The sequence below is a fragment of the Macaca nemestrina genome, chromosome 12 (genome assembly GCF_043159975.1).
Source record: "Macaca nemestrina isolate mMacNem1 chromosome 12, mMacNem.hap1, whole genome shotgun sequence".
NCBI classification, from domain to species: Eukaryota; Metazoa; Chordata; class Mammalia; order Primates; family Cercopithecidae; genus Macaca; species Macaca nemestrina.
Window position 1 is genome coordinate 111,372,415 of NC_092136.1, and position 25,395 is coordinate 111,397,809.

The window sequence follows — 25,395 nt, forward strand, 5'->3', positions numbered from 1 at the left end:
GGTGAGATACCCTTATGATCAATAGCATTAAGATAACAATTAGCTATATGCCAACTATTATTTATTATTGTGTTTGGGCCATATTTATAATTGAACAGAATAAAAGGTTGGAAATTAGTGATGGTATGAACAAGTGACATCACTTCCCTTAAGAGCTTCCCCAATACGAACAGAGGGTGGATCTTATATTTCAGAAAGGATCCAAGAGAGCATAGAGCATTGGTCATCAGGGAAATTTAAAACTGCATTGAGATACTGCACACCAGAAAAATGAAAATAGTAAAAAAGAAGATGTAGTTTAAAGCATAGTTTATCCCTTTCCCTTCAGGCAGGTAACATATTAATCCTAGAGAGAAGGAACTGAGGATCAGACTTGCCCCCATTCATCAAGCTGGAGGAGAACAAAAAGTAGCTAGAACATGGGTCCACTGGCTTCTCATTCAGGGTTTCTTCCACTATACCACAACGATACCAACTGCTGTTTTACAAAAGCTTATTTTTAATCCTAAGAACTTAAAATGTGGCATCTTTAAAAATCAAATGTTTTGGTTCCAAATCATCACTAATATTTTATAAGGTCAATGGATAATATTAGCAAACAGAGAACCCCAAAGTCTTCATCTTCCTCATGCACAGTGGGGACCTATCATGTCAAGATCAAGATCAGAAACTAGCAACCTAGAGAAATAACCAGGCACTGACTCCTCCTGGGCCCCAATCCACTTAATTTAAAGTTACTGCCAGTGTCTGGGATGAAAACTTTTAAACCTTTATTAAAATAACAGCTTTAAAAGGTGAACAGATAATAAATGTATAACTCAACAAATTGTCCAATGTGAATACTACCATATAACCAGCCCCAGATCAAGAAATAGAACATTACCGGTTCTCCAGAAGCAGCTTATGCCTCCTTCTAGTCACTTGTTCCAAGACAGAGGAACCACCATCCTGACTTCAAACACCATCAATAGTTTCTGCTTATTCATGAACTTCATATAAATGGAACCATAAGATATGAGTTACTTTATTGCTTATTTTGTTCCACTTTCTGAGATTCATCCACATTGTGGGAGGTAGTTGTAGTTTGTTCATTCTCTTTGCTGTCAACTATCCCATTGTGTGGATACATTACTACTTACTCATTCAACTGTTGATGCATATGTGGCTATTTTCCAGCTTGGGATTATTACAAACAGTCTTGCATACCTTCTGGTGATGATATATAACCATATTTATCCAGGTACATACTTAGGACTAGAAATCCTGGGTCTTAGGACACGGATATGTTCAGTGTTAGCAGATACTACCAACTAGAGTTCCAAACTATCTACTGCTGCCAACAGTGAAGGGTTCTGGTTGCTTTCCGTTTCTATCAGCACTTAGTATTTTACATCTTTTTTACTGTTTTCAGTTTTCTGGTGTGTGGTATCTCAATGTAGTTTTAAATTTCCCTGATGACCAATGAAACTGAGCATCTTTCATGTTGACATACCATTTAGATACTGTCTCTTGTAAAGTGCCTAATCCAGTCTTTTGCCCATTTTCCATTAGATTGTACCTATTTTTTTTCTTTTTTGTTTCCTTCATATTTATTCATTTATAAAACATATATTGATATTGACTACGTGCCACATACTGGGTTTTTTTCCCACTGGAATCAAGTTTGTATTAACAATCAAAATCTGTACCCTTGTATTGCTTACTTCTCTTGGGAGAAGGGAGTGAGACAATGTACAAATAAACACATAGTGTGTCAGTTTAGAATAAGTCCCATAAAGATAAATGCAACAAGTTGAGGGAACAAAGAGTGATGGGGTGCAGGGCTGCCCTGTTGTATATAGTTATCAGCGAAGACCTCGTTGAGACTTGACAGCTTGCTGGAGAATGGGAGCCACTGGTATAGCTAGGGGAAGAACATTTCACATGAAGGCAATGGCTAAAATGAGGACTTGAGGTAGAAGATGAGGTCAGAGAAGGGCCTGGGACCAGGTAACTCAGGGTCTTGTGCTCGGAACTTGTTTTATCAGGACGAAAATGTAAATTAAACCTGTGTGTATGTTAGCAGAGAAATTGAACTTAGATTCTTAAAAGGATAACTCTGGCTGCCTCTTTTTTTTTTTTTTTTTTTTTTTTAAACAGAGTTTTGCTCTTGTTGCCCAGGCTGCAGTGCAGTGGCACGATCTCGGCTCACTGCAACCTCCACCTCCCGGGTTCAAGCAATTCTCCTGCCTGAGCCTCCTGAGTAGATGCGATTACAGGTGCCCACCACCATGACCAGCTAATTCTTTTGTATTTGTAGTAGAGATGGGGTTTCACCACATTGGCCAGGCTGGTCATGAACCCCTGACCTCGGGTGATCCACCTGCCTCAGCCTCCAAGTGCAGGGATTACAGGCATGAGCCACCATGCCCAGCCAGCTGCCTCTTAAGCAATGAGTCCAGTATTACAAGTTTGGACCTAAAAAGATTAGAAAATATAAGTCCAGGCTAAGCATGGTGGCTCACACATGTAATCCCAGCACCTCAGCAGGCTGAGGTGGGCGTATCACTTGAAGCCAAGAGTTCGAGACCAGCCTGGCGAACATGGTGAAACCCCGTCTCCACTAAAAAAAAAAAATCAAAAAATTAGCCAGGTGTGGTGGCACATGCCTGCAATCCAGGCTCCTGGGGAGGCTGAGGCAGGAGAATCTCCTAAACTCGGGAGGAGGAGGCTGCCGTGAGCCGAGATCAGACCACTGTACCTCAGCCCGGGTGACAGAGCCAGACTCTGTCTCAAAAAAGAAAAGAAAATATAAGTCCTACAAGATGCATGCAAGCAGGCTCATTGCAGCAAATCATGGATTCCTGATCAGCATCTTATTTTTTTTTTATTTAGATAAGGATTTATTATTGTGTTAAATAATAACATAAGAAAATTTATTTAAAGTACTACACATATATGGTTAAAATAGAACTACATGACAATAGGAAATGAACGGATGAAACGAACAAACCTTATTTTAAAACACTGAAAAAAATGAATAAAAATATCATATATCTTCTGGTCCAAAGGTAACTGTAAAACAAAGAACAAAATTCCAAAAAAGGTAACAGGTAAAGTAGCCATAAGAGATCTGGGACAATAGACAGGATTAAATTATATAGATATGCAAGGGAATCAACAGAAAAGAAATGTAAGCCTCTTTTGAAATTCAAACATAAAGAGTCCTTCTCTGAAAGTGCACAAAATATCTAATTTTGTCTTTCTGACAACTTCTTTAGAAACCCTATTAATGTTACTTTCAGAAATTCTATGCCGGACCGACCTTATATACAAACACAATTTTAAAATTCTTTTTAAAGTAAGAGGGAAAAGAGACAGAAACTATGGCATCACTTAATAAAGCACCAATATCAAAGTGAAAAATAAGTTGGGATATACCCAAAGGATTATAATAAAAAATATATATTGATGAATAAAGCAAATGTGGGCTTAAAATGCCAACTTATTTTTCACTATTTTTTTTCTTGTTGATTTGTAGGAATTATTTATTCTGCAACTATTTCCCCCATTTTGTGGACTTTTAATAAAAATAACCATATAATGTTTATCTTTTTCCATTTTATTTTTAGATCTAGAAAGAAAATGGTAATCCCATTTCAGTCTGCATGATTAAAAGGTCTTAAATACATCAGTACAACATCTAATGAAGCTGATAAGAATTACTGGAAAATCTATAATATTCATGGTAAATCACATAAATAATGTGTATTACAGTTTTAGGTGTATATATAATAGGGGCTAATATTTGCCACAGAAGTTGAGGACCCCTGCTCACTGTGACTAAAATTTTCACTGTGACTAAAAGATCATCAGATCACATATCTTATTAAAATAATTATTAAATATATTGACTAAAACTCTTTCTAAGAATGTAAAACTTGTATATGTCATTATTCAGTCAGGCTAAGGTTGTCTATTACTGAATCACAAAGTAGATGGATATATGTATACAATATTTGGTGATCTAGAATGTGTACTTAAAATATAAGCCATGTCACACAAAATTCATTTTGGAGGCCCTGGTTGAAACACCACAAAGAGATAAGCAGTCATATGAAAGTGAAGTTTTGGAGTGCTGATCAGGAGAAACAGCACCATTACTGGGCACGGTGGCTCAAGCCTGTAATCCCAGCACTTTCGGAGGCCGAGACAGGTGGATCACGAGGTCAGGAGATAGAGACCATCCTGGCTAACACGGTGAAACTCCGTCTCTACTAAAAAATACAAAAAAAAAAAAAACTAGCCGGGTGAGGTGGCGGGCACCTGTGGTCCCAGCTACTCGGGAGGCTGAGGCAGGAGAATGGCGTAAAACCCGGAAGGCGGAGCTTGCAGTGAGCTGAGATCCCGCCACTGCACTCCAGCCTGGGCGACAGAGTGAGACTCCGTCTCAAAAAAAAAAAAAAAAAAAAATCCAAATACACACTTCAACTCAAAAGCCTGCTCAGATTACAAAGCCAATGATTGAAATTCAAACTGCTTCTCACATGGATAATTATCTTTATTGTGCCCTATATTTATCTGTTCTCATGTTGCTAATAACGACATGCTTGAGACTGAGTAATTTACAAAGGAAAGAGGTTTAATTGACTCACAGACCCACATGGCTGGGGTCACCTCACAACCATGGCTAAAGGCAAATGAGGAGCAAAGTCACATCTTACATGGCAGCAGGCAAGAGAGCCTGTGCAGGGGAACTCCCATTTATAAAACCATCAGATCTTGTGAGATTTATTCACCACCACAAGAACAGTATGGGGGAAACCACCACCCATGATTCAATCACCTCCACTCAACCCCAAGGAAGGGTCTCTTAACACATAGAGATTATTACAATTCAAGGTGAGATTTGGGTGGGGATACAGCCAAACCATATCATGCACCAAGAGAAGTACCAAAATAGATACACACACACACACACACACACACACACACACACACACACACACACACACACACAAAATAAAACATTTGTTAACAAGTATCCTAAGCAATGCAAGGAAGATAGACTACTAAAGAATTAAAACTTTCTTTTTAAAAATATTATTTGGGTAGATAATGAATGATAACTAATTTATGAATTCAGTGTCCATCTGGTATTCAACATTTTTAGCTCTGTAGGTCTTTTGTCATAATTAAGAGGCGTCCATACATGGCTGAGGATTTAGCTGTCAGTCCAACTGATGAAAATACCAATAGTAGATTACTTTCAAGAAAATAAAATAAAAACACTGAAATAACATGAAAAGAAGATTTACAATTAAGTTAAACAAGGACTTTTAAATCAAGCCATCAGGAACATCTGCTCAGCATCAACTCACTATATCTAACCCCTCTATTTTGAGTTTTTTCGTTGTAGAATTGGCTACTTAGTCATCTTAATTCAGTTTACATAGTTAGATTAGTCATCAGGTAAGTACCAAATTTGACGGCCTTAAAAATACCTCACTAGTTACCATTTTGATTGAAATCGTGCTTTCATGGCACAGATACTAATAAAATGGTAAAATAGTCATTGCCCATAAGAGTGGCTATAAGGGAGCTGTCCTCCCATTTATTCCATTAACAGGAAATTCTTAAACAGAGCACACCCTCAAACCAATGCATAACTTTATAAGATTAAAGACTCTAGTATTTTGAGAAGAAGGCAAGTCTTAGTTTGATTTGATTAATATTGGGTATGTGTCTTCAAGAACTTTATTTAGCTACCCACATAAATTACGAAATGTATTTCCCAGAAAGCAGAGTGAAGATTAATTAAGCCTGACACACAAGATTGTTTAGGATAGTTAAGCCAAGAGTCCAGGGCCTCTGGGAGAGATGGCAAAGAAAAAGTAGTACAGAACTTAAAGACCTTTTTTCTATATTCCTCATTCTTGGCTGATCAAGGAATCTACCAGGACATGATCCTATTAATTTCCTGGCTGACTTCTTGGGCCCTCCATCTTATTTTCATTAATACACTAACAGCTGCAGGCTTTTAGTAAGCACATGCTTTTTAATGGAAATGCCACAGATTACAAAACAGGGATCATGTTCTCCTTACTGCTGCATTATGCATTTTTATTGCTGAATCAAATCAATAGCAAGTTCTTTTTTAAAACTGACATTCTAGTTATCTTTAAGGAACAAGCTTGTGTACACACACATACAGCCCACTGACTAGAAAAGAGATAAGAAAACCTCAATAAATGTAGAAGCCATATTGAGCAACTATTATCAAAAAAGACCCTTATCCAAAAATATATTCAATTGTCTTAAGATTTATTATTTCAAAAGTGATACATAGAATTCTATCTTTGAGGAAGATGGAACAGGCATTTTTTCTCTACTCCTCCCACTAAGAACAACTAAAATCCCTGGACAATACACATAAAAGAAAGAAGAGAAGATTCTAAAAGGTGTAGAGAAGAAGGCAGACTGGCTAGGGAACCTCAGATTCCAAGGGAGGATATGGAGGTGAGTTCTACAGATTTTCTTTCCCCATAGTATATTCCAGACTTGGAAACAAAGAAGCCAGCAACCCATAAACACCAATGGTAACAGACCAAAAGAGACCACAAAAGCCTGCTCTTTAGCCAAAGGACCAGGAAAGGGACAGCGCAGCAAAGAAGAAAACTTTAACAAAAAATCCTATACACTAGCAAAACAGCAAGAAAAAACTGGCCCCACCCACACCAGCATAAGTTGAATGGGGAGTCTAGAGCTCCATCTTTGCCAGGATGGATCAAGTCATCCCAACCTCCTGCTGGGTTGGTATGAGAGAAGACCGAGCAGAGAGCTGGGAATTTTCATCACCACAGGGGAGATCCAAACCCTCTTCCACTTCATGGTATCAGTAGAAACCACATAGAAAGTCTGGACATCCCCACACCTGGCAGTAATAACCTCTCCCCTCCCCGCTGCTGCCACCACCACCACCTCCCTGCTGTAGTGGAATCAGAGGAGGACAAGTAGAGAGTTAGGACTTGTGCTATTGTCCATTGATAATGAGGCCACCCTGGCCACAGTGTTAGTGGAAGCCACATGAGGAGCTAGAACTCCCACACCAGTCCAGCAGTAATGAGAGACCCTTTCTTGGGTATTAATGGAGGCCAAGAGGGAAACCCGGACTTTTGCTTCCGCTAGGAGGTAGCAAAGCATCACTCCCTTCTCTCCCCCACTGGAATAGGGTCAAAGGAAACCAGTTGAAACAAAGTTTAAATAAAATCCCAAGTCTCATAATATCAAAAGTGTCCAGATTTGGATCAAAAATCACTCATCATACTAAAAACCAGAAAGATAAGCAAAGAGTGGGGAGAAAACCTAATCAACAGATTACAACACCAATGTGACAAAGATGTTAGAATTATGACAAAGATTTTAAAGAAGCATCAGAAAAGTGCTTCAATAAGCGATTATGAACATGCTTGAAACAAATGAAATAAGTCTCAGCAGCAAATGGTAAAGTCACAGCAAAAAAATAGAAGACAGAACTAAATGAAAGTTTTATAAATGAAAAATGTAAAAACTAAAATATAAAGCTTGGTGGATAGGCTCAACAGTAAAATGGAAGTGATAGAGGAAAAACCATCAATGTTTTTAGACAGAACAAAATTATTTTATCTGAATGAAAGAGAAAAAAGACAGGAAATGAATGAACAGAGCACCAGGGGCATATGGTACTATAGCAAAAGATGGAGCATTCAAGTAATCAAAGACTCAGAAAGAGAAAAGAAAGGGGCAGACTGAAAAAATAATACTCAGAGAATGGCTGAAAACTTTCCAAATTTGGAAAGAGACATAACCCTACAGATTTAAAAAACTGAACGAATCCCAAACAGGAACACCTAAAGAAATCCACACCCCCATATCATAATTAAATTTCTGAAAACAAAAAGCAAGAAAAAATCTTGAAAGCAGTCAGAGAAAAATGACACTCTACCACCAGAGGAAAAACAACTGGAATGACAGCAAGCTTCTCATCAGAAACCAGGAAGTCAGGAAGAAGTGGCACATATTTTTCTAATGCTGAATGAAAAGAGCTGTAAACCCAAAATTCTTTTTTTTTTATTATCATATCTGGCTAAAAAGCTTTGCACACCAAAGGAAATAATCAACAAAGTGAAGAGACAACTCGAGACAACTCACAGAACAGGAGAACCTATTTACAAACTACCCATCTGACAGGTATTAACTAATAGAATATATAAGAAGCTCAAACAACTCAATAGGAAAAAAAAAATCCAATTTTTTTTTGGACAAAAAATCCAAATAGGCATTTCTTTTGTTTTCTTTGTTTTTATTTGGCTCAGAAGGTACTGAATAGAGATTTCTTAAAAGAAGACAAACAAGGCCAGGTGCAGTGGCTCAAGCCTATAATCCCAGCACTTTGGGAGGCTGAAGTGGGTGGATCACCTGAGGTTGGGGGTTTGAGACCAGCTTGACCAACATGGAGAAACCCCATCTCTACTAAAAATACAAAATTAGCTGGGCGTGGTGGTGCATGCCTGTAATTCCAGCTACTTGGGAGACTAAGGCAGGAGAATCACTTGAACCCAGAAGGCAGAGGTTGTGGTGAGCTGAGATCACACCATTGCACTCCAGCCTGGGCAACAAGAGTGAAACTCCAACTCAAAAAACAAACAAACAAACAAACAAACAAAAACAAATGGCCAACAGGTATATGAAAAATAAATTCAGCATCACTAATCAGAGAAACACAAATCAAAACTATAATGAGATATCATCTCACCCCATTAAAATGGCTTGCATCAAAAAGACAAGTAATAACAGTTGCTGGTGAGGATGTGTAGAAAGGGGAACCCTCATACACTGTTGGTGGGAATGCAAACTCACACAGCCACTATGGAGAACAGTATCGAGGTGCCTCAAAAAACCACGAATAGAACTACCGTATGATCCAGCAATCCCACGACTAGATACATATCCAAAAGAAAGGAAAACAGTGTATCAAAGACATATCTGCACTCCCATGTTTATTGCAACCCTATTGACAACAGCTAACATATGGAATCAACCTAAGTATCCATCAACAGATGAATAGATAAAGAAAATGTGGTACATATACACAATGGAATATTATTCAACCATAAAAAGGAATAAAATCCTTTATAAAAAAAAGAATAAAATCCTGTCATTTGCAACAACATGGGTGGAACTAGAGGATATTAAGTGAAATAAGCCAGGCACAGAAAGACAAATATTATATGTTCTCATTCATACATGGGAGTGAAAAAAAATTGAATCCATGGAAATAGAGTAGAATGGTTGGTTACCAGAAGCTGGGAAGGATAGCAGGGAGGGGCTGGGTGAGCAGGGATTGTTAATGGGTACAAAAATACAGTTAGAATAATTAAGATCTAGTACTTAGTAATACAATAGGATGACCATGGTCAATAAGTTACTGTACATTTTAAAATAACTGAAAGTGTCCAGGCACAGTGGCTCATGCCTGTAATCCCAGCACCATGGGAGATCGAGGTGGGTGGATCACGTGAGACCAGGAGTTTGAGACCAGCCTGGCCAACATGGTGAAATCCCATCTCTACTAAAAATACCAAAAAACAAAATTAGCTGGGCATGGTGGCAGGTGCATGCTACTGTGGAGGCTGAGGCAGAAGAATTACTTGATACTGGCAGGTGGAGGTTGCAGTGAGCCTGGGCAATGAGAGCAAAACTCCGTCTCAAAAATAAAAAAATATAACTGAAAGTGAAATTGGGATGTTCCTAACACAAAGAAATGATCAACGCTTGAGATAATGAATATCCCAATTACCATGATTTATAACACATCATATGCCTGTACCAAAACATCACTATCAAAACATCACATGTACTCCATATATATAACTATTATGTACCCATAGTAATTAAAAATGAAGAAATTTTTTAAATGCAACGTACAAACTGGAAGAAAATAGTTTCAAGCCACACATCTGACAAAATACCAGTGTCTAGAATATATCAAATACTCTCAAAACTCAGTGGAAAAATAAACAACACACTCAATTAGAAAATGGCCAGGAGACACACAGATATTTCATCAAAGAGGATATTCAGATGCCAAACGAGCACAAGATGTTCAACTTCGCTAGCCATGAGGGTCATGCAAATTAAAACCATATGAAGATATCCTACACACCCAGCAGAATGGCTGAAATAAAAAATTATAACAATACCAAAGACTGATAAGTATGTGGAAAAGCTGAATCAGTCATACACTGCTGATGGGAACATAAAATGGCAGTTTCTTTAAAAACTAAGCATGCAACTACTATATGACCCATTAATTCCACTCATGTGTTTTTATTTCTCTGGAATACATGCCTATGTTCACACATTGTCTATACAAATGTTTGTAGTAGCTTTATTCCTAATATTCAGAAACAATTCAGTTGTTCTTTGACACGTAAATGGCTAAACCGTGGTTTGTCCATACCATGGAATACTACTCAGCAACAATAAGGAATAAACTACCAATACATGCAGCAACCTGGATGAATCTCCAAAGAACTATGCTTAGTGTAAAGAGCCAATCCCAAAAGGTTACCTACAGTATGATTAATTTATAACATTCTTGAGATGAGAAAATTAAAAGAACAGGGGAAAGATTAGTGGTTGCCAAGGGGTTAAGAAAGGGATGGGAGAGGGAGGAAGTGTGTGCAACTATAAAAGGGCAACAAGAGGAATTCTTGTGGTGATGGAAGTGTTCTGTATCTTGACTGTAGCAATGTCAATATCTGCTTGTGATACTGTACTAAAGTTTTGCAAAATGTTACCAAGGGGGAAAACTAGGTGAAAGAATGCATGGGATCTATGTTACTTCTTACAACTGCATGTGAATTTATAATTACCTCAAGATAAATTTTTTTTAAAAAAGAGAAGGCCAGGAACAGTGGCTCATGCCTGTAATCCCAGCACTTTGGGAAGCTGAAGCGGGAGGATCCCTTGAGCTCAGGAGTTCAAGGCCAGCCTCGGCAACATAGCGAGACCTCGTTCTCTACTAAAAATTGAAAATTAGCCAGGCACCTGTAGTCCCAGCTACTCAGGAGGCTGAGGCAAGAGGATCACTCAAGCCAGGGAGTCAAGGCCGCAGTGAGCTAAGATTGCACCACTGCTCTCCAACCTAGGTGACAGGGTGAGACCTGATCTCAAAAAAGAAAGAAAAGAAAAGAAAAATGGTACATGTTCATCATAGAAAATTTTCAAAATGTAGATTAGGAAGATCTAATTTGGTTATTATACAAATATACTAATAGATATGATAGTAATGTATTTAGGGGCTTTTCAAGTATATTGACTACTTTTAATCACAGTAAAAATATATAGTTGATTCTATTTTTTCCCCTACACATTTGCTCAGAGCCTCCTGAGAGGCTATAAAGGATTACACAGGGCTCAAATGTTCATAGATGGCTCCCTCTGAGCCAAACCCTAGCACATGGTGGAATTGGTTTCTTCTTGAGTACCAATTTGGAACAATTAATTATAATGGTCATCTCAAGTACTATGCTACAAGAATTATGAGGCAATCTCTGAACCCAAATCAGAACATTGTGATTGACTAGCAGTGTCCATCAGCAGCATAGGGTTCAAGGGTACAGTGTCACCTCTGCTGGCTGGAAAATTTTTTAAACCAACCTTGCAGACTACAAGGGAAACTTTATTAATAAAACCCTCTGTGTAAAGGTTCTTGAAAGATCACTCATTCTTGTCATATCCAAATATTATGTTGCACTTTATATCTAGCAAGTATTATATATGGTTGATTTGTCTTTTTTTAGTCCAATAAATTGTACATGTAAAGACCAAACAACTTCAGATTTTTACAGCAATTAGTTCTCCATGCCAAGCCTAGAACACAGTACTTCTTACTCCGCTGAGAGAATGATCAACCAACAAGCATTATTTAATGCTGTGTATCAGATTATATATTAGGCAAGCGTTTAATCACCAATAAAGTCATCCAGTCTATAAATCTGAACACTGCTATATGCCAACGTTAAATGGGAATATGAGGTAGCCGTGCTCTGAAAACTCAGTCTATTGGGAGGATATTGATACCTATGAAACAATTACAATAGTTAAGTGCTCTTCTAGGGGCAGACAGAATGCTGTAAGGAGCCCCTAACATATGACGACAAACTGGACTTGGGGATCAGGAAGTCTTCCTGGAAGAGATGGTATCTCAAGTGATACCCAAAGATCAAGAGTGAAGGGAGAACAATGAGGCAAGGTGAGAAGTATCCCAATCAAGAACACTTAAATACCAGAGTCCCTGGTAATCCCAGCACTTTGGGAGGCCAAGGTGGGTGGATCGCTTGAGGCCAGGAGTTCGAGACCAACCTGGCCAACATGGTGAAACACCGTCTCTACTAAAAATACAAAAATTACCCGGGCATGGTGGCGCATGCCTGTAGTCCCAGCTACTCTGGAGGCTGAGGCAAGAGAATCACTTGAACCCGGGAGGCAGAGGTTCCAGTGAGCCGAGATCTCACCACTGAACTCCAGCCTGGGCAACAAAGTGAGACTCTGTCTCAAAGGAAACAAAAAAATAACAAGAAAATAAAAAACAGAGTCCAAAAGGAGAGTCGAGGTTAGGCTGAAAAGACATGCAAGAACTCAAGTCATTAAGACCAGAAACCGTATTCTAGAATTTGAATATTTTCCTGATTGAAACATTTTAAACTGAAGAGTAAAGATTACCTTAGGATGGGGAACAAGACCAGACAGGTAACTAATAACAATTGCCTGCACAAGGGTAGAAGGTAGGGAGGCAGAGAAAATGAAATGTTACCAGAAATTCTAACTTGATGGTTAAGGATTAAACTAAAGTACATTCACATACATGCTAGCATCCTAAAGCCTAATAATTACACCCATTGCTAGTAGTCTTATTTCTGCCCCATTTTCTGGAGACCAGAATTCACCCACACACGTATGGAGGCTGGCAAACATCACAACCACCTCCAGTGGATGGTTTGCTGAGGGGCCAGTAAACTAGTGTTGTGGTTACCTTGAGAAAAATCTGGGGAGGTTCACAACAACTCCCATACTATAGCAGAAAGCTCTTCAAGAGAGGACAAACTCATTTTTCAGCAGAGAAACTTGACCTCATATGCCATTAAGGATAAGTGAGTTTGTCCCACAAAAATAATGCTGCTGTGTGCCCTAATGAACCATCCATTTATAGAGAAAAAAAAAAGAAAAATGATTACTAAGAGCTGCACCCAAAGTAATGAGGCTAGAATCAAGCCCCCTCTTTGTCAGCACTAGCTTGACTGCTGGCATGTCCTGCCCGAGTTGGGACTCAAGGTCACAACTTTTTGTATCCACTCAGAGCCACTGGCCCAAAGCACAAGTCTACTCACAAGAGAACCAAGCTGTGACTGATCCAGTGCTACCAGCTTCCTGGATCCAGAACCACCTAACAGCAGAAATTCAGCAAGAAAACCAAGATGTAGGGAGAAGATACAAGCGACTGGAGAAGAGCAAAGTCTTAAAATGGAGATGAGAGAGGAGAAGGGGGGGATAAAATTTTGAAGTAGAAGAAAACAAAAAGAACAAGTCCCCTGCTGAGAGCACAGGAGGACAGAGTAAAAAGAGATAGAGAAGACAGCTACAATACGTCTTAAGTGGAGATTAGCAGGAACTGCCAGACAACGGCAAGGACCCAGCTGGGAACAAACAGCATGAGCAGGAATGGGTCCAGTCAACAAGGTTTTGGGAATTTTCTAACAACTAGAGACACAGAATTTAGAAGAGTCAAACTATTTTTGGCTAATAGAGTGAAGCTGGATTGTAGAATCTCCCTCCCTAATTTAAAAATCTATAAAATCTAGCAAAGATAAAATTCACCAGCAGTAGCCTAACGGGCATTTCCTCATACCATAAACATCGAAAAGTAGCAGCCAAAACAATTCTCACTGCTATCAAATTTGTAGAGACACGGACTGCAGAGTCATCAACTTTCCCTCTAGCAAGTGGTAGAGGGTGAGGGGAGTAAGAATGAATGGTGGCCAGGCACGGTGGCTCACACCTGTAATCCCAGCACTTTGGGAGGCTGAGACAAGAGGATTGCTTGAGCTCAGGAGTTTGCGACCAGCCTGGGCAACATAGGGAGACCCCTTCTTTACAAAAAATAAACTTTTAAAAGTTTGTTTCTTGCAACGAACTGAACTAAGAAGCATTAAAAACACTGTACGTTTATTTAAACCATTACTTTTCATAATTCATTGAGTCTTATTACAGGTCAATATCTTCATTCTGTTACCTTACTGGGTACATTCACTAATGTTACATAAAACTTCATGTAAAATTAAATAAGAATTAAAAGTACAGCTAAGAACAGTCATGATCTGTATGAGAGGATTTACCATTGTGTACCCTCGTCCCTAATATGGTCATTTTTTGTTTCATGGGCCTCTCAACCTTAAATTCATTTTTATTTTAGAATAAAGGCGCTCCTCTGAGATCTCGCCCACCATGTGCCCAGTCGCTGCGTCACTGGTGTATGTTGACCCAGTGGTACCTGTCCACCCGGTGCATAGAAGGCCTGTAACACTTAGGGTGCTTCTGCGAGCCATGGTAAGTGTTTCCCAGGAGGCCAACACGGCCATCCACCACATTCTTTTTGCGGGGGATTTGGAGCCAAGATTGAAAGGGCTGTTTCAAGTTTTCAACCTGGAAAAAAAAGCATAAAGATCTCTAATAAGCTAGCTGTAAGGACTAAATATGAACTCATAATTCAAAAGTCAAGCACTTTGAAAGCATAGGGAGCACAAATAAATAGAATCAAAAGTGTATAACCATCTTTGAAAAATTTTCTAGCACTTGGCAGGAACATAAGTCACTTTATACTGTACCTTTTTAAAAAGTTAACTAACTCAACTAAAAACTTTTTAATATGCTTATTCAAGTTTATGTTTATTCTTGAGTTGTCCCTCTCCCATCCCTACCTCACGCCTGCCAGCCCAATCCAAAACTGCATGTTCATGATCTCTGGGGCCACAGCCTAGAAATCTTCATTTTAAACCCCTTAGATGACTGATACAGATGTTTTACAGATCACACTTTGAAAAGACATTGCTGTAAAAGGATAGAGCTGATTACAGGTCTGATCCCCAAATGAAACACCTTTCTAAAAATAAAAATAGAATTAAGGCAAATACCATAAATCCTCACTCAACAACCTCGATAGGTTCTTGGAATCTAATTTTAAGCTAAATGACATACAGCAGGACTTTGAATAACATAGTTTGGTTATAACACTGAGGAAAAAAATAGCTTTGTCATACATCATTTTAAAGTCACTGTTTCCAAGAAACTATCAATGACACACATAGTTTAAAAAACTAGGCCGGGCGCGGTGGCTCAAGCCTGTAATCCCAGCACTTTGGGAGGCCGAGACGGGCGGATCACGAGGTCAGGAGATCGAGACCATCCTGGCTAACCCGGTGAAACCCCATCTCTAGTAAAAAATACAAAAAAATAGCCGGGCGAGGTGGCGGGCGCCTGTAGTCCCAGCTACTCGGGAGGCTGAGGCAGGAGAATGGCGTAAACCCGGGAGGCGGAGCTTGCAGTGAGCTGAGATCCGGCCACTGCACTCCAGTCTCGGCGACAGAGCAAGACTCCGTCTCAAAAAAAAAAAAAAAAAAAAAAAAAAAAAAAAAAAAAAAACTAGGGACAAAACATTTGCCAGAAATACGACAAGGGGTTAAAATCATTCCGGCATATAAAGAACCTATAATAATACATTAGAACTTCAAATAATGAATGGGTGAATAACAGAAAATTTGTAAGACAGTAGGTGCTAAAACATTTGGGCACACGGAATTTTTTAATGTTTAATTTCACTAATACTGTATTACGTATGCATATCATGTTAATCAAATTATCTGTTTTTTTAAATGAGAATAGCCAATACCAGAAAAAAAAGGCAGAGCAGGCACTTTTACATACAGCTGCTGACACTACAAATAAATACAACTTTCTATATGGTGTTTCGGCTGCACATTAAAAACCAGTAAAATGTTCATACTCGGTGACCCAGTAGTTCTGTGCTTGAGAATCAAACCTCAAGAAACAACCTAAAATTCAGTCATCACCATACGAGTTATCAGCTTTTTAAAAAATATTACAACCATGTGGAAACAGTCTAGAATTCTGCCAATAATCAGTTACAAGGGAGGCAAATGAATATTAAAATTTTAATTGCTTTAACATTTAATACATAGGTGATTAAGAGAACATACAAACAAATATATACATAAAGTGTTAACAAATTCTCTCTAGTTCAGTGTTTTTCAAATTGTGTGTCATGAAATCAATTTAGATGCTTGAAATCAAATGAATTTAATTGGAAGTACTGGGAGCATTGCTCCTGGTAAAGATAAACACTGTTTCAGGAAACTTTTTAAATGTAAATATGCATATCTTTCAATGGGTTATGGTTTAAAAAAGAAGAAAAAATTAGTTGAGAAAAACTGCTCTAGTAGCACAATGTATAGGCCTTTGACCTTTCCTAAATCCAAATTTTGTATAAATGCCATGGTATTTTCAATTGACCAAAAAAAAAAAAAACAAAGCCCACTAATCTTAATCTTTGATTCTGTAGGAATTTAAGTGGAAGGAAACCTGTGTGTCTTCAAATACTGTATGAAGAAATAGGACAACAAAAGATTATGTAGATATGTAGATCCCAAAAGCTCAGCCAAGAGTAGGGAATACATTGTGCAGTGAAGAAGACAGAAAAAGTTTTGCCAAAATATTAAGATTCTGGCTTTTAAAAATCTACAGTTTTGTTCTTTCCATGTTTTTTTTGCTTCTTTGTTTTCATAATGAGTGCATTTTTTTTAGAATCAGATAGAAAAACGTATAGAAAAGAACTGGAACACACTTGACCTGATAAATACTCTTTGGATTGCTGACTTTAGGAATGACGCGAGGTTCCTTGCTACAACTTTCTTCATCGCAGGAAGGGCCAGAGGAATCGTCTGATGAGGCTCTACTAACTGCATAACTGATTTGCTGATATAGTTCCCATTCCTCCCATCTGCCTTTAAAAGAAGCAACTGTAAATGGATGGTTTTTCTCACCATACCTAAGTAGGAAAAGAAATTTAAGTACTAATTAGGGATTCAACTTCCTACAAGTTTTGTCTCTAATCTTTCCAGGAGACAATATGCTAACTTATTTTAAAAGAGATTGCCTTAAAAAATTGAAGGACATTATGACCTTCACCTACTACACTGTTATGAGGATATTCTATAAGAGTTATTTTGGTTAATTGTTCAGAAAAAAAACAAAGACTAGTTTCTTTTGATTCAGTTAATGAACTGAATTGTCCCATGATAGATAACTCTACTTCCTTTCTGATATTGCCTATAATACTTATCTGTTATCAACCTACAGTTTGTAATAGATACCGTTACCAATCTATAGTTTGTAATAAGGTGTAGTGATTAAAGCCACATTTCAAATATTTTGCAAAATCATTGTGCTTTCCACCTCACCCACTTTGAATAGAAGTCTGCATTGTCTAACAGAAGTTTGCATCTAAAATCTTAACCAAGAAGTGTCCCTGCTGCTAACTCAAGGCTTTGGTGCATCATCTTTCATGAACTTATGTAAAGTTGTCTAACCTAAGGTTTCTAGGTATCACACAGCACACAAACTATGAGATTACTCACCTACAGCACACTTCAAAGGGATCTACCCATATGGTCATCTCCTTCGGAAGTCCCAGGTGAGAAAAATCCACATTACTCTCCACACATGCCCTTTCTAGAATGGGATCTTTATTCTGATTGTTGTTTATCCTGATGCACCTTTTAAAAAAATGAAGGGAGATGAAGACATGATGACAGGCACTTTAGCAGGAGAATCACATTATGCACATACCGTTCCAATACACATAGCTCCCATCTCACCCCCACCTTCCCCTCAGCCTCCTCCACTCTCCACTCTTACAAGTAAGACATCAACTTTTGATACAGTGGCTCAGAATGTATGTTGCATCACTAAGTCACAAAATTAGTTTACCGGCTATTCACAGCTTATCGTTCATGGCAAACACAAATTAAAAATTGTTTAATCTACCTCACGTAAGGGGCTTTGCTCTGTTGTTTCCAGCCAAAGTGTCATCTACTATGTCTCCTCCTTTCAATTCCACGTTCAAACAAATGAACCCATAAAACTTTCGTTACTTAAATGCTGAAAACAAGATCACTCCATTTTCCTAGGAGCTGGCTGTTGTTTGGTGATTGCTTCCCTTTGCCATCCCACATACTAGCTCTCACCTGAAGGCTTGCCCTTTAGAAGGGCAATCAGAGTGCCAGTGACTTCTGTATGTTTCAAACAAGATCGTCATCAGCTTTTCTGCAAAGTCTTCTATTTGCTGTTTACTTAGTTTATCATGTTTTTTCACCAATCTTGTGACAAAGAAAACTGTTGTTGCAATTTCATCTCTCATGATTCAAGAAAAATAGATAAGGAGGTCTGAATCATTAAAAGGAAGAAGAAATAGAAAGAAATGTTTAACTTAATATCAATACTTAATTGCCATTTGGAAATTTTACATACCTTAAATTTAAAACCGAGATAATTTGCTAGAAAGAAGTCCTTAGTAAACTAGGTAAGTACATGAACACTATCAATTAACATAACAGCCAAGAACAGCAGTTCCTCAAATAGCCCAGTTTTAAAGGTTTTCAAAGGAAAAAAAATCTTTAAAATTTTAAAGTATTTAAGTAATAACTGAAACATCACTGTGCAACTTAAAAACGATCCTGGTATGGGATAGTAATTACCTCAAGCATCATGTTTTAAAGATATATTAACAAAGAGCAAAATATTTCAGGAGAGAGTAATTCCAAAATGTGCCTCACAAGTTGCATGCTTTAAGAATAATCAAACACATTATACTTGCCAACAAAAGCCCTTTAGCCCCCAAGAAAAGTGGATAAGAGTTAAAAGACCAACTGCACCATCCCTTATGTTTCCAACTCTCACCCACACCTGTTCGTGAGTTTGAGGCTGAAGTTTATATAAGCCTGGGCCCTAAAGGCTGATGGGTGCTTCACCTTACACAGGTGCTGCCTATTGAGATAATAATATAGTTTTTCATATGCCAATCTGGTCTCCATCCAATTGCTCCTTGGCATAAGTGGAGTGGGTTCTCTATTTGAAGTATTTTCAAACTGGATCTATATTTTCTATTTTGCTATTATAATCTTATCTTTTATAACACAGAGAATCAAGCGTTCTTCTGTATCCTAATATCGCACATTCCAATGATGTCATCTCTAACTTAGCTGTCAACATATTAAAGAATTTTGCCTTAGATTTCTTACAAAACTTGTTAAGACAACTTTGAGCAGCTGTTATGTTGACGACACTCTTTTTTACTAAAGGGTTTATTTGTAGGATAAGTAGAAGAGATCTGAGTTTATCTAACCTCACCAGTTCTCAGAGGGTGGGGGTCAGTGACCATGTGATCTGGACTCACTGTGTTTCTTGTTAAAAATTCAGATTCTTGGCCGGGTACTGTGGCTCATACCTATAATCCCAGCACTTTGGAAGGCCGAGGAAGGTGGATCACCTGAAGTCAGGAGTTAGAGATCAGCCTGGCCAACATGGTGAAACCCCGTCTCTACTAAAAATACAAAAATTATCCAGGCGTGGTGGCATGTACCTGTAGTCCCATCTACTCAGGAGGCTGAGGCAGGATAATTGCTTGAACCCGGGAGGCGGAGGATGCAGTAAGCCAAGATCACACCACTGCACTAGACTGGGTGACAGAGCAAGACTCCGTCTCAAAAAAAAAATTAAAATTAAATTTAAAAATTCACATTCTCCCACCTTATTTCAGATCCACTGAAGCAACGCTTCTCAAGGTAAGGCCTGGCAATCAGTATTTAGCAAGTTCCCCCAGGTGATTCTAATACCCACTAAGCGTTGAGAAGCATCACACCTGACATACATTAAGTCTTTAACGCTCAGGATTAGTGATCATTCACTTTCTTCATTAGCGAAAAGGAATTCACTGTCTCACAAAGAAGTCCATTTCATTTCTAAAAAGCTCCAAATAACAGCCAGACCTTCCTTTCTGTGTGGAGGCGAATCTACCTCCAATTTTCCTGTATGTGCAGCCTAGTTTTTCCTTCTGGAACTACACCAATTGTGTCTAATGTTCCACCACATGATGACATTTCAAATACTAGCTACTCAGCCTCCCTCCGCCTTCTCTTTGTGGAGCCTAAATAGTCTCAGCTTTTTGACAGTTTTTCCTATAGACTCACTCACCATGCTGGGTACTCACATCACAGTGAGTGTCAGGTGTGTGAGTAATCCCCTTTTTTCCAGCGTGGGGCTCAGACTTGCACACAATGCTCCAGGTGTGCTCCACCCCTAAAGACTAGCACGGGGCTGTTGCTTCCCTCCCTCTGAATACTGTATTCCAGAACACAACCTCAGGTGGCTTTTACCTTGTTGGCAGTGACATCACACCACGGACTCATATTGAACTTGCAAGTACTCTTTTTCACTAATGCTATCATTTTGTCATATCTTTCCATTCCTGCACAATACAAAGTTTAAAAATATGGGCATTTAGATCGGATAGATTTGGGTGTGAATTGCAAATTTAGGACTCACCATCTGTGTAACCTTGGGCAACTTAATTTTCTGCCTGTGAAATGGGAGATACAATAGCGATCTCATAAGATTGTAGTTAAGATTGTAATAGATAACATTAGAGCACTTGTTCTTGAGCTGGGCAGAGAGCCTCATGCCTGTAATGCAAACACGTTGGGCCCAGGCGAAAGGATCACTTGAGGTCAGGGGTTTGAGGTCGGCCTGGGCAACTCAGTAAGACCCCTGTCTCTACAAAAATTTTAAAAGTCAGCTTGGTGTGGCATGTGTCTGTAGCCGTAGCTACTCGAAGGCTGAGGTGGGAAGATCACTTGAGCCCAGGAGTTTGAGGCTGCCGTAAGCTATGAGCTATGATTGTGTCACTGCACTCCAGCCTGGGCAACAGAGCAAAGACCCTGTCTCAAAAAAATTAAAAAACCTTTCACTAGTGATGAACTGAGATGAAATACATATATTAGGTAGTATGCTGGTTATTGTAATGTCTTTGATGCTTGAGAGGTATAAGAAATGTAAGTATGAGGATTATCAAAGTTGGTTAAGGATACAAAAATAGAAGAAATTAGTTCTAGTATTCTAGTATAGTAGACAAATTATAGGTAACAATTGTATATTTCAAAATAGCTAGAAGATTTGTAATGTTCTCAACACAAAGAAAAGATAAATGTTTGAGGTAATGGATATCCCAATTACCTTATTTGATAATTATACATTATATACAAGTAATAAAATATTACATGTACCCCCAAAATACATACAACTATTATATATCAATTTTTAAAACTTGTTTAAAAGGACTGTGAAATGGATGGCTGAGCATCTTGATATCTAAGAATATGATTTAAGATTTAATTAAGATTAATTTAATTCAATTCAGTACATATTTAAATATCTACTGTGTACCCAGAACATATTAAAATAAACAAACATGAAAGTAGGACCTTAATAATTTTCCAACTCCATAGTCTCTTGTTTGTTTCAACTGTCCATGACATAGTTCTCATTCCTCTTCCTCGGTGGCTGGGGTGCCCAAACTGTTGCACCTTGGAATCACCTGAAGATCTTTTAAAAATACTGATGTCTGCCTCCTATCCCTTACCCAGACATTTTTTTTTTTCCGATAGAGATGGGGTCTCCCTATGTTGCCTAGGCTGGTCTTGAACTCCTGGGCTCAAGGAACCCTCCTGCCTTGGCCTCTCAAAGTGCTAGGATTCACAGGTGTGAACCGCTACGCCGGGTCAAGACATTCTGACTTAATTGGTATAGAGTGCAACCTACACATCAGGATTTTTTAAAGTTCCCCAAGCGATTCTAATGTGCAGCAAAAGTGGAAATCATTAAGATAGATACCGCCTTAGCTGTGAAGAAGATTTTAAACTTATTTTACACTTTTGATTGCTTAATAATGCCTTAAGTTTAACAGATTATTAGGACAAATTTGCATAATTTATTCTCATATTTTCTAGCCATTTGCTGGGGTAAATTTTGCAAAGATTATTTTTTAAAATTTGTGTTAGAAGGGACAAAGCTGAAAATTAGGGTAACTCCTTGTATGCTGCTGAAATTTTGCTTCTGAACTAAAGGCAACAGATGCATTAACACAAAATTTTTTTCTTTTCAAATGGCTAGTTTGCATTTACAATAATAGAATGGTGCCAGGTGTTTTTATAATTCTTTCATGATTTCATCTTCCCATTGACAAACCGTTTCCTTGCACTTTGAGTTGGTGAAGTACATGAATGTGGTTTTGAACCCTCTCCTAGCATTATTTTCTGCAACAGGCCCAGGCAGGCCTTGCAAGTTATGAATAGAACGGTAGAATAACAATGTACTTAGATTTCAGGAAAGAACAATCAAATAAAAAGTAAACATCACAGAAGATTTCCTTCGGTTACTTGTTTATGACTTGAAACACGTTATTTAAATCACCTCCTTTACATTGATGACAACTACACCTTCTGTTTTAATTAACACTCAGTGACTATTTACTGACCACCTACTTCACAGACACTATTAGTGGGGCTGGGGGTAAAATCAAAATTCAACTTTCCTTTCAAGAGGCTTATTATCTAGAGAGGGAAATCAAATATATACACAAGTGATGACTTGGATGTAAAGTTTGGGAAATGAAATACTCAAAATTTACTCCAAGTTTCAAACACTAGTAACCAAGAGATTAATGTTATCATTGAAAGAAAGAAGTTCAGTGGAAGAGTCAGTATAAAACAAATGGTGATTCATTCAGATTGAGGTATACTGAGCTTTCAACGGCAATTAAATACCCAAGTAGTAATGTCCACTGACAAGATGTTAGAATTTAGCAGAAAAACCAACCTGGTCTGGCCTAAGCCAATCCCAGAGCTAAGTAGAAGAGAAAATTACTGCTGAAATTTGACAACTCTCCCACTATCCTTCTGTCATGTCTAAAATTCTCATTATAAGACATTTATTCCCTTGCTTAAAACCTTGTCTTTCAAGGATTTCTTTTTTTTTTTTTTTTTTTTTTTTTTGAGATGGAGTCTTGCTCTGTCACCCGGGCTGGAGTGCAATGGCCGGATCTCAGCTCACTGCAACCTCTGCCTCCCAGGTTTACGCCATTCTCCTGCCTCAGCCTCCTAAGTGACTGGGACTACAGGCGCCTGCCACCACGCCCGGCTAATTTTTTGTATTTTTTTAGTAGAGACAGGGTTTCACCGTGTTAGCCAGGTTGGTCTCCATCTCCTGACCTCGTGATCCGCCCGTCTCGGCCTCCCAAAGTGCTGGGATTACAGGCTTGAACCACCGCGCCCGGCCTCAAGGATTTCTTTTTGAAAATGTCCAATGAGCTATCCATAGTAGAGCAACAGGATGGTGTTCTGTTTGGGTGAGGGGATTATGTCTGGGTGAAGAACCACAGAAAACAAGAAATAAGAGGTTCTGGCCATTTGGAGAACAGAAAGGCGATGAAGCAGCATAGACATATTTTACTTCCTATTATGCCTGTAACAGAGAATCAAATGGTATAAAATATGAATATGACTGACATGACCTTGTACAAGTAATAGTTTCTAGAATTGCATTGTTCATTTTAAAATGAGGAAATTCAACTTGATGGCTAAGGAATAGTGAAGCCCCAAAGTTCATTGATGAAGGTAAAACTCAAAAATCTGGTTCTACATTTGTCTTCTTGGTTTTAGCTAAACTTCACTTATAAAATGAAAATATTTATGCTTATAAAAGTTTAAAAATAGACAAAGAAGTTTTAAAATATCATCTGAATTGAATATTAAATTTGCTGAACTTGTGATGTAATAACCAGTCTTATCATAACCCCATTTCATTTCTTTAACTTCCCTCCTTAAACTACAAGTTATATCCCTAGGCTCACCCATTCATTCACAAATACATGTTATTGCCAAAGAGGGGAAAGGTATAGAAGTTTTAGCAAAAGTCTACTTCTGACAGAAAGTATTTTTTTAACAACAGCAAGCAAGTAGCACTATTTTATAAAACAATGAACTGATTCTGTAACCCACACATAAACTCAGTTCCACTATGGTCAAGCCACATAAAAGGAAGTTACATTAATTGCTGAAACAAAATTGCATTTCCCAAAACATTATCTAATAAAATTCTACAGCCATACAATGTTGATTTGAACTCAAAAGAAATTAATTTTTGTGTAGCCTGATCAAAGTAAAATTCCTTTACCTATAATACTATGCAAGTGTTTTATCTGCCACAAGCTTCTTCCAATTTGTATTTTCTATTTAGATTATTGAGCATTCACAATGTAAGTGGCATTATTTGAAAGACCACAAAAAATACATGCATATATATAACGTTTCAAGTTAGAAACCTGATAACTCCTATTCAACATAGTACTGGAAGTCCTGGCCAGAGCTATCAGGCAAGAGAAAAAAATAAAAGGCATCTGAATTGGAAAAGTAGAAGTCAAATTATCTGTTCACTGACAATATGATTGTATACCTAGAAAACCCTAAAGACTCCTCTAGAAGACTCCTTGACCTGATTAACAACTTCAGTAAAGTCTCAGGATACAAAATCAATGTACAAAAACCAGCAGCATTTCTACAAACAGTAACATTGAAGCTGAGAACCAAATTAAGAATCCAATCCCACTTAGGATAGCCACAAAAAAGAGCAAAATACCTCGGAATACATTTAACCAAGGAGGTGAAAGATCTCTACAAGGAGAACTACAAAACACTGATGAAAGAAATTGCAGATGATACAAATAAATGGAAAAACATTCCATGCTCATGAACTGGAAGAATTAATATGGTTAAAATAACAATATTACCCAAGCAATCTACAGATTCAGTGCAATCCCTATCAAATTACCAACCTTATTTTTCAAAGAATTAGGAAAAACAATTCTAAGGTTCATATGGAACAACCAAAAAAAGCCCAAATAGCCAAGGAACTCCCAAGCGACAAGAACAAAGTCAAAGGCATTATATTGCCTGACTTCAAATTATACTAAAAGGCTATAGTAACTAAAATAGCATGGTGCTGGTACAAAAATAGACCCAGAGATTAATGGTACAGTATGGGGTTCTCTAACTTAGAAACAAAGCTACATATATACAACCAATTGATCTTCAATTAAAGTCAACAAAAATAAACAATGGGAAATAGACATCCTATTCAATAAATGATGCTGGAAAAACTGGCTAGCCATATGCAGAAGACTGAAACTAA

General features: G+C 38.1%; 1 protein-coding gene across 8 annotated transcripts in view; it reads right to left on the reverse strand.

The window, feature by feature from the left end:
* Positions 1-14,225: 14,225 nt before the first annotated feature.
* The window catches only part of LOC105493625 (BTG anti-proliferation factor 4), a 113,195-nt gene continuing 102,025 nt past the window's right edge, over positions 14,226-25,395 (reverse strand). For 7 of the 8 annotated variants that reach the window (XM_071075964.1, XM_071075961.1, XM_011761433.2 and 4 more), the window contains 4 exons: positions 18,342-18,540; positions 17,733-17,870; positions 16,945-17,143; positions 14,226-14,724 (listed from right to left, as the gene is read on the reverse strand). In XM_071075964.1, coding sequence (XP_070932065.1) covers positions 14,545-14,724; positions 16,945-17,143; positions 17,733-17,870; positions 18,342-18,514 — 690 coding nt within the window. In that variant the 5' untranslated portion in view covers positions 18,515-18,540 and the 3' untranslated portion in view covers positions 14,226-14,544. Of the gene's footprint in view, positions 14,725-16,944; positions 17,144-17,732; positions 17,871-18,341; positions 18,541-20,528; positions 20,547-25,395 lie in introns of those variants that run through there. The other variant, XM_011761437.3, reaches the window with a different exon arrangement.